Source organism: Clupea harengus, chromosome 1 (assembly GCF_900700415.2).
Source record: "Clupea harengus chromosome 1, Ch_v2.0.2, whole genome shotgun sequence".
Lineage (NCBI taxonomy): Eukaryota > Metazoa > Chordata > Actinopteri > Clupeiformes > Clupeidae > Clupea > Clupea harengus.
Genome location: NC_045152.1, coordinates 29,648,992 through 29,663,060, shown reverse-complemented (window position 1 = coordinate 29,663,060; position 14,069 = coordinate 29,648,992). Strand labels below are relative to the sequence as shown.

The window sequence follows — 14,069 nt, the reverse complement described above, 5'->3', positions numbered from 1 at the left end:
TCTCTCTCTCTCTCTCTCTCTCTCTCTCACTACCTCCCTGTTTCCCCCTCTCTCTTCCTATTTCTCTCTCACTCTTGCTTTATTTCCCTCACTCTCTTTTTCTCCTTTCCCCCTCTAGCTCCCCTCATTCCCTCCCTCTCTCTCTCTCTCTCTCTCTCTCTCTCTCTCCCACACATCTCTCTCCTTCTCTCTTTCTCTGAAAAGATGACTCTGCAAAGGAATGAGGCTGATTAGGACTCTGTGCTTGTCCTCTCGCTCACGAGGTGCAGGGGCTCGTTGAGAAGCAATGTGTTCAAACTGATAAGCCACACAGACACACCAACACACTCACTCAGTCCTAAACACACTCACTCGCTCTCACACACACACACACATACACGCATGCTTATATTACTACAAGCTCTGCCTCCATGGTGTTGTAACAGGTGGTGCCTCTTGACCCCACCAGCACCATATCAGGATATTCGACCCAAGCTATCCAGACACATATACATACACACACACACTCTCACACAGGGACACCCAGTGTTTATGCTCCAAACTGTACAATTTATCATGTAGCAGAGAGTGATTAACAGGACAACACGGGAAAGACAAAAAATGCATCTTAGCATGTTGGCTAAAGACAAACAATGCCTTGGTTTTCATCCTCAAGTCAATGTAGCAACTCTGAAATACAACGGAACATGAGGAAAACCATAAACAGGAATCATGTTTACTGTACAGCTAGGTCTGAGTCAGGGGTTTACGCCAGGTCTGCGGGGTGACCTCTGTACACACATCACATACGCCCTGGGTTCATTAAGAGCTGAGACTGGGCTGTTTGGCAGGCACGACTGGCATCAGTTCCTGAGGGGGGATGGGGCTAATCCACACACATTGTCTCATGCTTGGTCTAAGCAGTCAAGAGTTAATCCCATTCCCAATTCACAAAGTCCTGCAAAGTTTACTGTCAGCCAAGTCACTTTGCAAATCAGCCGTCGCCACTGTAGTGTCTTCGCCTCAGCCGTCACCTGGATTGTCACTGCTGCTGGGTGAAAGCCTCTACTAGGTTTAGATGTGTTTGCATGTGTGTGGCAATTCAACACCAGCTCTCACTGGAGACGAAAACAATTGTAGACTGACATTAAGACTGACATTCTTTTTAAATGACATGTAAAATTTGCTTTTTTCTTAACGATAAAGTTGCCATTGTGACCTGACTTGCAGTCTAATGGCCCACTCTTTCTGTCTGAGGTATACACCGATCAACCACAACATTAAAAACAACAGCCTAATATTGTAGGGTCCTCCTCATGCCGCTAAAAATAGCTCTGACCTGTGAAGGCTTAGGACTCCACAAGACCTCTGAAGGTGTCCTATGGTATCCGGGCAACAAGACATTAGCAGCAGATCCTCAAAGTCCTGTAAATTGTGAAGGGGGCCACCATGGATCATACCCCACAGATGCTTGTTTGGATTGAGATCTGGGGAATTTGCAGGCCAAGTCAACACCCTGAACTCTTTGTCGTGTTCTTTAAACCATTCCTGAACCATTTTTGCAGTGCGTCATGGCACACGATCCTGCTGAAAGAGCCCACTGCCAGGGAATACTGTTGCCGTGAGGGGGTGTATGTGGTCTGCAACGATGTTTAGGTAGGTGGTACATTTTAAAGTAACAACCACATGAATGCCCAACACCCACCAATGCACACACACCCAACTGTTCACATGCTGTACAGGAAAACGTGATTCATCAGATCAGACCACCTTCTTCCATTGCTCCAGGGTCCAGTTCGGACGCTCACGTAACAATTGTAGGCGCTTTCGGAGGTGGACAGGGTCAGCATAGGCACTCTTACTGGTCTACGGCTACACAGCCACATACAGTATGCATCAAGCCGCGATGCACTGTGTTCAGACACCTTTCTATCATAGCCAGCATTAAAGATTTCAGCTATTATACAGGTGCCACTGTAAGAAGATACTCATTGTTATTCACTTCACCTGTCAGTGGTTTTAATGTTGTGGCTGATTGGTGTATATCTCTGCCACGCTCCTATAGGATTGGAAGACTGAGACACTATGAATTCTGCACAGTAGGTGGCAGCATGCCAATCAGCGCTAAGCACATTAAAGGGAGTTTCAAACACAGACTTCTCTACAGTACCGTTCCGAAGAGATAATCAGAGATCACAATTCATTCTGTCCACGTCCACTCAGTGTCCCATGACACGCCGCCTCCTTTAACCAACACAGAAAATAAATGCTTACCGTTCCTTCTAGTGTTCTTTGGGAGTAAACAGTACATGTGGTGATATTTGCTGAGTCACGTTCATGAGAATTCTGGAGATAATCTTATTCTGGAGAGTTTAAGTCATGCTGTTATCTCCTAGACACGTCCGTGAAGATTATTTATGAGCTCATTTGTAAAATAGTTAATGAGTTTAGGCAATCGTATAAAGTTTCTCTCATTTTGCCTTATTCATTACATTCTGTTGCGCAGACTTTATTTTTTAAAACAGCATCTAACGAGAGGTCACCATCTGGTATTGGGTAAAGTACTGAGGTAAACACAGGGTTCACTGTACAGGTAAGGACTGTGCCGTGCTTCATGACACATAAAGTGGAAAGGTGATTCTAAGGGGCGGAGCAAGAGGAACACGCACACGGAGAGCTGTGCGCAATTGAGATACTGAATCTGTGAGCGTCTTTCCACATCTAGCTGTGGGTTCTGAAGAGGTACCATCAACTACAGACAACGGTGGAGTAAGCGGACAGTGCGTGTTCAGACGTCGCCAAGCATTGTCAAAAGGAGACTAAACATTCTGGACAATCCCGGGAACTTTTCTTTCTCTGAAGAAATTTGCGCGACCTTCAGAGATCCTTTCGTCAGTGTTTTTCGCGTTGCGCCGTCATTGTGTTATTTACGTAGCAATATAGTCACCTCTTTTTTCGTATGGGAAGCGTCTATATTATTTTGTCGCTGTGGTTTTAGACTATTAAAAGTCACTGTGGGTTTGCCTGGGGACGAGATTATGTTTATTATAGACGTCCATCAACTATTTCTTTATCGTGCGTAAATTGTATTTTTTTGTCTATTCTTGCTATTTATTTGCACTCATTGGAAATATAAGCTGTCCTCATGCTCTGCTCCTGTTGGTGCTGTAGAACAAATCTGAACTGACGAAAACAGACCAAGGGACACCTGTTGTCAACGCCAGAGGTGAGCAACTTGATTGACTGACCATGTCTCAGGCCGATGTGGACATGGCAGGACTTGGTTTCCCCAAATTACCTACGAGTTTCGATGCCGATACGTGCTTTCCAGCCAGAATGCCACCAAGGCGAAGAAGACATTCTGCGAATTCGAGGCGAAACGCTTACAGGTTGAATAAAATTCACACGATGGATCTGGAAGCTCAGGATTATGTCGCCCCTCTTTCAAAGACACTCTCGTGGTCGGCTGACAACATCTTGTCAGAAAGTACGACAGACGAGAAAAAGGCTGATTCCTCGGTAACGGAGTCACCTGCATCGAGTACGAGCTCACCTCCGGCCACCCAGGACCCTAGCCCACTATCTTCACCAGGGGTCTGGAAAGTCGGGGAGCCCATCTCCAACGTGCTCGATGTCAGCTCGGACTCTGAGGAAGAGACCGCACAGAAGAAGGTGGTTTTGACCAGCGCTCAGTCCGAGAGCAATCGGGAACAAGAGGAGAAAGATGAGGTGGAGACCAAAGCCGTGGCCACTTCACCCGATGGCAGGTTCCTCAAATTCAACATTGAAATCGGGAGGGGTTCTTTCAAGACTGTGTACAAAGGACTAGACACTGAGACAACTGTTGAAGTGGCTTGGTGCGAGTTACAGGTAAGGTTTGAATTAAGCATACTTGTACTAGTTTACTACAACAAATTGCACACTTCTACCTACAACTTTGAACTGAACACTTAACACTAACTGCCTACCATTTAAAAGCCTTAATCCCAAAGACGGCGATATTTGGAACATATTAAGAGACACTTATGGTAATTTGACCGAATAACTCAAATGTCCACTGCTTAGCATGTCTTAGCAAGTCTTTTAAAACGGGCAACTAGTTATTAAGAATAGCTCTATTTAGGCTTAATAGGCTACTTGAGGGTAAACAAACACTTATCAGTTCATCATTTTGTTTTGGCAGTCAATGAAAACTGTTTCACTGATAAGCAGTGGAGATTAGTAAACTTGGCTAGCATAGCATTTTGGTCAGTTCAAATCTCACTGATTAGCCTAGAGGTCTTAATATTTAGACTGAATAAGGTTGATGCAAGAGATTAGTTCTTAGGTTTTAATTATTTCTAAATGGCTCTCAAATTGAAAGAACAAGTACATTTTAGGCTATCAACCAAAAATGAACGTATTAGGCTGTATACAGACAGACATCTGTGTTGTCCTTTAGTGGAAAAGTACTTTGTGTAGTAAAGCAGACTGCAGAGTATTACACACAATGTCAACCATTGCAGCTGAAGTTGCTGAAAAGATCAAGCAAAATAATAATATATTTATCTAAAAGAAAATATATAAGGCCATGAAATTTGTATATGTTTGTATAAATTATACATTTGAAAATGTGTCTCATCACTGATGCCACTACCTCTTTTAATAATTTTCCAACAACTGAAAAGATTGGTAGGTTAGATAATGGTGACAATGACAGACAGACAATGGCGTCTAAAGGTGGTGTCTACAGGCCACTGATCCGAAGTGCTCTGTTTATGTTGTCTTTTATTGTTAATTGCCCACATCTACAGGGCATCTGAGCTGTGTGACTCGGACAGCAGCAACAGTAGGGCCGACAGGACAGTCATGAACAACACCCAGCCATTTTAAACACTGTTAAACCTCCCACTGGTGTGCTGCGTTTGAATAGCTTTTTGTTCCCCACCAAATAGCTTGTTGTGACCAGAACACCTGTAGTCCTCCAGTATCCCAACACCCTTCCTAACCCCTCCCGAACTCAACTCTCCAGTTCCCACATGAAGCACTTTTCCATAAAACACCTTTTGGACTTTCCCTCAGAGTAATTTGTGTTTGTATCTTTGATCTCCGCTTATGACTGTGAAACACTTATATGAGTGAGCCAGAGAAGAGACATGCCAAACACAGGCTATCTCAAAGTCGTAAATACTCTATCTGACTGCCTTGTGACTCAAGTGTTGGTGAATTGATTCCTCAGTCTCTTCCTCATGATTCTGTGGCCGTTTGGCTGTGGACATGAATTCATCAGTGAGATGCTGTCAGTAAAGCTGCGGAGGTTAGCAAGGCCCAGAGAAAAATGCATGTCTAACAGTCCGTCAGGAGAGCGTAGACTGTGTAGCTCATGGACTTTTCACGCTGTCAAAGCAATAAGGGTTTTGGAGCATTCGTTGTAATCAAGGAAAACAAGGCACAAACCTGTTACTAATGAATGTGTGCAAGTGTTAATGACTTTGTTTCCCTGCATTTATACTGCCTTCAGGCTTCTGTCTTGGCAGCAACCACAAAATCCAAAAAAATCCCCTGTTAACAACCCACAGGGTAGTTTCTCTCTCTTTTTTTTCCTTCCCATTTTTTCTCAAAAGGGTGCACATGTAGGTGACCTTGTCCTGCCTGTCTCTGGTAGTGGAGGTTGGAACGAAGAAAGGCAGGCGGCGTGGTTTTGATAGCAGCCTAATCCCCCACTGGCTGACCTTAGCTGTGGTCAGCTGGGCCACGGCCAACATGCCCCCCCCCCACCCCCCCAAATCCACTCCCCCCCATCTTATCCTCTCTAATCTCTGTTTTCTTTGACAACCGGCCATGCCAGAGTGCATGCACCAAACCACGTGCTGCGGAACAAGAGCCACTAGATACAAGTACCATTCCCTCTCCATTCTTCTCATACACTGTGGAAACACACACAGCATGTGACTCTCGAGCACATCTGGCCCTCGTCTGGCCCCGATCCGGTCAAACATCAACTGTTATCTTGGAGGCCGAGCTGAAATGTCAGGCTAGGCGTTTTTGGCACTCTGCAGGCAAGCTAGTGGGAGTACAGGGCAGCACACAGCAGGCTGTTTGAGTTTCCAACAAGTGTCTGTGTCAGTGAAGGATGCAGTGAACAGAGTAGCATGACTGACTGTCTGCAGTCAACCTCTGTGTCTGCGTCCCCTGAGCTTTGGTTGAGGGGCTCGTCTGGCATGACACATGGGCTGTGCTGTCCTCCGTGTTTTACTCTGACTTGCTAAAACCTCATTGATATTTTTTGGTTGTGTAGTTGGATCCATTTCCATACCCCCTCTCTCTCTCTCTTGCGGTTTTCCCCTCTCTCTGTGTGTCGTAATCCTTTGACTCCTGGGCCGTCCTTTTTAATTATCCTCCAGCAGGCTGGACTGTGCTGATGGCTCCCTGCAGTAAGGTCAGGTATGGGACCTGGTGCTGAGCAGACACGTAACATTATCCTGCACCACCAACACCCGCCTCTGACGAGCGATACCTCGAGGGGGGGAGGGGGGCGGGGGGGCAGAGGGTGCCGATGGGAAGAGCAGGCGTAGAAGAACGGTGCTTCTAAAAGGAGCCTTGCAAGTGGGAACCGAGGGGTGAAAGGTCAGAGATGTAAATAATCTGTCAGGAGTAGTTGAGCACGGCTGTATGAGGTTATGGGTGGCGCAGACCTGTTGAGTGGTTACTGTCAGTATGCCTGCCGAAGTATTCCCTCTTGCTGCTGTTGATCACGTCTGTTCTTGCTGCTCTTATACATTTACTTTTTTAGGCTTTTACTTTCTGCAACATCCTAGATAGAAACTGACAGTGGAAATAAATCTGGCCCAGAATACAACAGAGCAGGACTGTAGTTACTACTAATCCATTTAGAAGCTCAACACTAGTGAAGAATTCTTTTTTTTTTTGGAGGGAGAGTGGGTCTGCTATTTCCAGTTACCGTGGTGTCAAAGGGAACAGCAAAAAGACAGCCTGAAGACGGATGAACACAAACCTAGCCAACGTCACAAACACTTCAGTGACACTGGCGCCAAGAGTTGCTGCTCTTCTCGTGGCTTCCTTGACACATGTTTTGTCCCCGAATAGACCCCTTTGTGTAACAGCGTAGAATGTATGTACCTTACTACCCCCCCTCCTCTGAGACTGTTTTGCCCACATGATTTTATCCTAGCAACACATTCAGCTAGCATAGATTTTTGCTGGCAGGTCATTTTCCGTCAACCTTTTCCACGTCGGGTCATGCCCTTGTGCACGCCTCTGAGAGTTAATCCTCTTCAGAACAGGAACATTTATTTTACCCTGACAATACCCTTCGCCATTTAATTCCCCCCGATAAATCACCAAGGGATCTGGAAGAAAGGGCTACCATGACAACAGTGGCTATTTAATATCCCTCCCTCTCTCCCTCCACCACCTCCACCACCACTACAGTGTAAAAAGGCTGACGTCCACGTGTAAGTGAGACAAATGCACCTCCCAGGGCTCATAGAGGGCCTGATGGGATTGATGCGGGGGCCTCCGGCTCTTCGAAGCCTCTGTTTATTCCTGTGACGTGTGCAAAGGGATCAGAGATAAGGCTGATTCAGTCTTCACGGGGATGACATCACAACATAAAGCCCTTCCATGCATGAACCCTGGGAGGCCTCTGTGAGGTTAGGCACTTTTCCACTGCAGGAACTCGCGGGGCATTTTACAGGGGCCGGCGCCTCCGAGCGGTTCTCCACTGCAGGACCTGCCCCTGCAAGACCTCTTTCTGGGCCGTTTTCAGGGGTGAAATGAGTACTTCCTTGGGGTACGTTCTTGCAGTGATGTTTGAGGTGGCTGGGTGGTGCTTGCAGTGATGGTTGAGGTGGCTGGGTGGTGCTTGCAGTGATGGTTGAGGTGGCTGGGTGGTGCTTGCAGTGATGGTTGAGGTGGCTGGGTGGTGCTTGCAGTGATGGTTGAGGTGGCTGGGTGGTGCTTGCAGTGATGGTTGAGGTGGCTGGGTGGTGCTTGCAGTGATGGCTGGGTGGTGCTTGCAGTGATGGTTGAGGTGGCTGGGTGGTGCTTGCAGTGATGTTTGAGGTGGCTGGGTGGTGCTTGCAGTGATGGTTGAGGTGGCTGGGTGGTGCTTGCAGTGATGGTCGAGGTGGCTGGGTGGTGCTTGCAGTGATGGTCGAGGTGGCTGGGTGGTGCTTGCAGTGATGGTTGAGGTGGTGCTTGCAGTGATGGTTGAGGTGGCTGGGTGGTGCTTGCAGTGATGGCTGGGTGGTGCTTGCAGTGATGGCTGGGTGGTGCTTGCAGTGATGGTTGAGGTGGCTGGGTGGTGCTTGCAGTGATGGCTGGGTGGTGCTTGCAGTGATGGTTGAGGTGGCTGGGTGGTGCTTGCAGTGATGGTTGAGGTGGCTGGGTGGTGCTTGCAGTGATGTTTGAGGTGGCTGGGTGGTGCTTGCAGTGATGGTTGAGGTGGCTGGGTGGTGCTTGCAGTGATGGTTGAGGTGGCTGGGTGGTGCTTGCAGTGATGGTTGAGGTGGCTGGGTGGTGCTTGCAGTGATGGTTGACACTTATTGGTTAAACGTGACATGAGTGGAAGACAACAACAGATGGCATTTTTTACCACCAACAAAAGGTGGGGATGAGCGTGAGAATGAGACGGGAGTGAGATGAATGTGAGAGTGAGACGAGAGTGAGATGAATGTGAGAGTGAGATGAGTGTGAGAGTTAGATGGCCTCTGTGAAACTGAGATGAACATGAGTGTGAGAATAGGATGGCGACCGTGAGAGTGTTGGGGGCGAACACACCAGCCAATCTCCAATCCTCTTACACAGTCACTTTCACATCACTCACAACACTCAAGGTCCTTTCTTAAAATTGTCTCAGATCAGTATATCAAGACATTTCATAACATCTTAAATAACTGAATTGTGAAGGTTTGACAATCACTAAATACACTACAAATGATCACTTTCGCACCATACAATACATTTGTTCCAGATTCATTCCTGGAATGGCACCCTTGCTAGTTTAAAGTTAGACTCCAAGGCTGTGGAACAAATGCTGGGAAATGTCCTCATATGCTGCCATCACATATTGGCTTTCTGCCTGAATGGAGTGTGTGTGTGTGTGTGAGAGAGAGAGACAGTGAGAGAGAGCGACAGATAGATAGAGAGAGTGAGTGAGTGTTGTTTTTTATGTGAGGGTATGAGTAATGTTTGTGCATTCGTGTGTGTGAGAGATAGATAGATTGATAGATAGATAGATAGATAGATAGAGGGGGTGAGTGTAGTGTTTTATGTGAGAGTATGAGAGGTTTGTTTGTGTGTCTGTGTGTGTGTGTGTGTGTGTGTGTGTGTCTCTCTCTCTCCCTCTGGTCTTTGATGGTGTAAATGCCACTCTGTGCCAGCAAACACGTATCATGACTCCCTGTGGTGGGAAATTTATGAGGCCACGTGGAGAGTGAGAGCAAGAGTGAGCGAGAGTGCGGATGAACTGACACCTTACACCCTGTGGGGGGTTGTAGGTGGTGAGGGGATCCGTGGTTGGCACTAGGGTCACATGACCGTCAGGGGGCAGCCATGGACACAGTGGAAGAGTTGGTCTCACAGGCCCAGGCCTCGGGCAGGAGAGGTCAATCCAGTGTGTCCTGTGTGTGTGTGTGTGTGTGTGTGTGTGTGTGTGTGTGTGTGTGTGTGTGTGTGTGTGTGTGTGTGCATTCATGAATGAGAGAGAGAGAGAGAGAGAGAGTATGTGTTTATAAGTGCCTTGCTGTGTTTGTGACAGATATTATTGGATGTAGAACCAAGGTTCAAGATATCCCTTGAGCAAATCCTATTTTTAGAAATTACGCCTAATAACATTTCCTGTTGATGGGGACCTCTCTGTTTTGTTTTGCTTCTCTCTGCTAATGGTTCCAAACTAGTGGGAATACTGGGAAACTGCCCCTCAGACTGTTTCAGCGAAAGAGATCTCTTGACCTGTTCCCATGCCATAAGTTCATAGGAGGGTTTGCCCCATAGCCTGAGGTGCTTAATGATACTTCACTGTTAAATCTTTACCAAGCAAAATTCAACAAATGCATGAACACATGTGAAGCTTTACTGAGGGGGAAAAGAACTAAAGTGTGAAACTAAAGCTATTGTGTGGCGCGTGGGAGCATTGCGTTGACCCACGCCTGTTTACGCTCAGGACCTTGCTCATGGTGTTAATTTAGCAAAATGATTTTGCCAAGTTATTAAATTAGCTTTAGCGGACGTTGCTCGTTGCCAGCTGCCCATCAATGAAATTAAGGGTTTTCGCATGATACACGCTCAGTCTGTCTTTTTGTGTTGGTGTCAACATTTATCATCAAGCAAACTCACAAAATCAACCACTCACACAAAGTTGAACTCTTATGTAAAAACAAGTGGGAAGCTTTGACACATATACTGAGCATGAAAGGATTTCCCACTTCACTGCACAGTGAAGAGTTTGAGCATCCTTTGGGTCGAGACTCCCCATATATGTCCCTTACACAGAGGGTAAGAGTTTGAGTTGCTGTGTATCCTTTGGGTCTACACTCCCCAGATATGTCCCACACACAGAGGGTAAGAGTTTGAGTTGCTGTGTATCCTTTGGGTCTACACTCCCCAGATATGTCCCACACACAGAGGGTAAGAGTTTGAGTTGCTGTGTATCCTTTGGGTCTACACTCCCCAGATATGTCCCACACACAGAGGGTAAGAGTTTGAGTTGCTGTGTATTCTTTGTCCCACTTTCCCTCTTTGGTTGTCTTTGAAACCGATAAACAAAGTTCACACAAAACAAGGGCCCACGGGTGAGTGATCAGTCTGTACTGAGCATTTTTGGATGGTCTTCTGTAACTTAGCGGGTAGAGTAAGGTGCTTACAGGACCAGGGACATGGGTTTGATTCCCCTAAAGCATGTACACTGGTAAACTATAACTTGCACTCAAGGTCACTTTGGATATTAATGAAATGAATCTTTAATGAAAAAATATAAATGTAATGACATCTGAAAGCACTGAGTGTAGGCAAGCTGTGCAAGGTTTCTGTGGAAGGTAAAATCTGTTCGCCTCTTGTTTCAAACCGAAAGCTAAATATCTTAAAACCTTAATGTTGTGGATTTTTTTCTTGAGGAAAGATTCATTTCAAACCCAATCTTTAACTTTTGTTTGTCGTCAAACAGACATTTAAAAAAGAAAGAGAGACAAAAAATAGCTGCAGATTTTTTGATTGCCTCTTTGTAAATAAAGTAGCCTACTAAAGAGGATTCACATAGTTGTGTGATAGACCGTAGACACTGTCTTAGTTACGGTGGTCCGCCAACCTGACTGATGCGTCACTCTGGTCGACTTGTTCTCTGGTACTTCGTTTGAGATTGTTTGAAAGGCCCTCTCAGGACACCACATGGAGTTTCCACCCACTCCTTTTTAAAGTGAGAAAGAGCTGGACTCACTCACTTTCACTAAGTATGCCAAACTTCAAAATGAAAAAAAAAAATGGTTTCACAGCGACAGGTCTTATGTCACTTTTTTTTTCTGTTGGAAGCTATGCTGTTTTTGCTCTCATAGGAAAGTAACAGGCTTGGTTTTCAGCACCTAATAGAAGTGCCTGTAGTTTGAATGATAGCTTTGACCACTTGCAGACATGATGAAATGGATACTGCTGACATGAGGACAATGCAGCTAGTCTGGCCAACTGAAGCCCTTTATAAATATTTACATCCTTTCATTGAAAGGGGTGCCATGTTGAAGTAAAGGAAATTGAGATCCGGTGCAAACTAAGTCATTATTTGAGACGCATGGAAAAAACTGTATAGCCATTCAGCGTTGCAAACATTCCTTCAGAAGAAAGGACAGTGCGTTATGCTAACAATGCTAGCACTGGACTTAGTGCTCCAACTGATTACCAGTCACCTGTCACCTGCAACACACGTCTGCCCACCGCAGGCCAGAGCCTGGCAGAGTCCATGCCAGGGTCAGCTGCTGGATGGCTGCCTGGGATAGGGCTCCTGTCACATGATACCTTCCCCAACTTGCAACCACGCAACGTTCCCCATCAGTTAGCCCAACCAATCAACTCATTTTTATTGCCTCCAGCTTTTAATAAGTCACCATGATACTCGAGAACAGTTTATATTCCCTCTCGTTGTGTGTGTGTGTGTGTATCTGTGTGTGTGTGTGTATCTGTGTGTGTGTGTGTGTGTGTGTGCCTGTTATCGATGGGATGCCCTTTGAACATCGTGCTAGATCCCTATGATGTCTGACTTAAACCATCAGAGAGAGTGACGGTCGATTTTGAGGTGTAGAAAGAAAGGCATGCAGACGTCCGATCAGTCATATCTGTTTCATAATGTAACTCGGGTGTGTTCTCTGAGACACTACAACTATGCGGTTCTTTTCTCTTGCTGTAGGTTTTATTTGTGTAAGACAACACCTTACCGGCGCCTTAGGTCTTTGTCTTAGTGAACACACTGAAAACGTGTACGTGACCCAAGTGCGCACATCTGTGTCTGTGTAAGGGCTAGTGATGTCATAGTCATGTCATAAGTAAAGCACTTTGAGCTGCATTCTTTTGCATGAAAGGTGCTATATAAATAAAGTTTTATTATTATTATTATTATTATTATTATTATTATTAAGTGGGCTCACAAGGCTGACAATTAAGGCACAACACCAGGAACCCCAGAGTCTCACCTGTAGTCTCACCTGTAGTAGGCCCTATAGGATGTACATAGCAAAGACCATGATCCTCTTTGTTACCACTCAGCTGAGGGAAATGGTCCTCTGCGGAACTGCACTGACAGTCCAGAAGGCTCTAATCTAGGACCCTATTTGGGTTCTGCAGCCTGCCTTTGACAGAGGAGCCTCTTCTGCCAGTAGTATTAGGTCAGTTTTAAGAGGTGACAACCCCTTCTCAATCATTTGTTCTGAAAATGTTCTCTAGATAACCTTTATCCTTTCAAAAAGAGCATTTCTTCAGCGGGTGTAATGAAATACAAACACAAAGGTTTTGGATTACAAGATGTCTGCTGTGCTTTTACAAGGAGATTTATCTGTTTTTTTTTTGTTTTTTTTTAATATATATTTTAACAAGTGGTGTCCACCCACGGCCTCTTGCCTCAGCAAGAGTTAAACTGGCAGAACCAGACTCAAACCATTAAAACAACACATTGTCTCGACATGTTGTCTCTTCTCTAAGATTAATTTAAAGGTACAGTCCATGATTTGAATCCCATGCACTTTTTTGTAAAATTCAAGGACTTGCTCCTCATGGTCCTCAGCTTTCAGTGTTCAGTTCAGTGTTCAGTGTTTGCGCTCCAAAAAACTCCAGTGCCCTGGCCCTGTAAGTAGAAAACAAGCATAGTGGCATGGACCGAGCCATAAACAATAGCAGCTAATCAACACTGTGCTTCAGGAACACAGAATGGAGGGGTGTCATTTAATTGGCTGTTGAGCTCAAATATCAACAGCCTTTCATGGAAGCGAATTGTGGACTGCATCTTTAATGACAGTATTGCCAGCCTGTATTGTAGGTTGTAGAACATGTTGTGGCAAAAATATATTATCTAAGATGCTCATCAAAAAGGGAGAATACCAGAATTCAGCCAGAACTGTCTCTTCATCTGTAGAATTTAGAGTTTTTGGAAATATTAAGATTAATATATATACATATAGAGTTGTCTCAATCTCCAGACTCACTTTCTAGATGTCTTTGTTATTGTATCAATATATTTCATTTTGCTCATAAAAGAATATGATTACATTACATTTGTAGGTTTGTTGCAATGCCTTTTGCTTTGTAATGGGTGCCTTAAAGTCATTATCCTCCTCAGGATAGATGGTGTTGTAGTTTGATTTATATGGAGGCTGTGTCAAAGGTTAAAACACTTTTAGTCAGGATCAGAAACTTCCAACAAGATAGAGTTTGGGCAAAGATACACAATAGTGGAGCAAGCCTGAGATATTCTCATAAGTCATCCTGAACATTCTGTGAGTGTGCTGGTCTGTTTAAAGCACTCGAGTCTCACCTTGTGTAACCCCAGTGTGCTCACAAACCTGACCAGGCGAGGCCAGTTTCCTGCATCATTAGTGTTGGATATATGAGGCATT

The 14,069-nt window shown here is 45.3% G+C and overlaps 1 protein-coding gene across 3 annotated transcripts in view; it reads left to right on the top strand.

Annotated features, from left to right (window-relative positions):
- Positions 1 to 1,497: 1,497 nt before the first annotated feature.
- Positions 1,498 to 14,069, top strand: part of wnk4b (WNK lysine deficient protein kinase 4b) — a 76,217-nt gene continuing 63,645 nt past the window's right edge. For all 3 annotated transcript variants that reach the window (XM_042708679.1, XM_042708680.1, XM_031575293.2), the window contains exon 1: positions 1,498 to 3,849. In XM_042708679.1, coding sequence (XP_042564613.1) covers positions 3,229 to 3,849 — 621 coding nt within the window. In that variant the 5' untranslated portion in view covers positions 1,498 to 3,228. The remainder of the gene's footprint in view (positions 3,850 to 14,069) is intronic.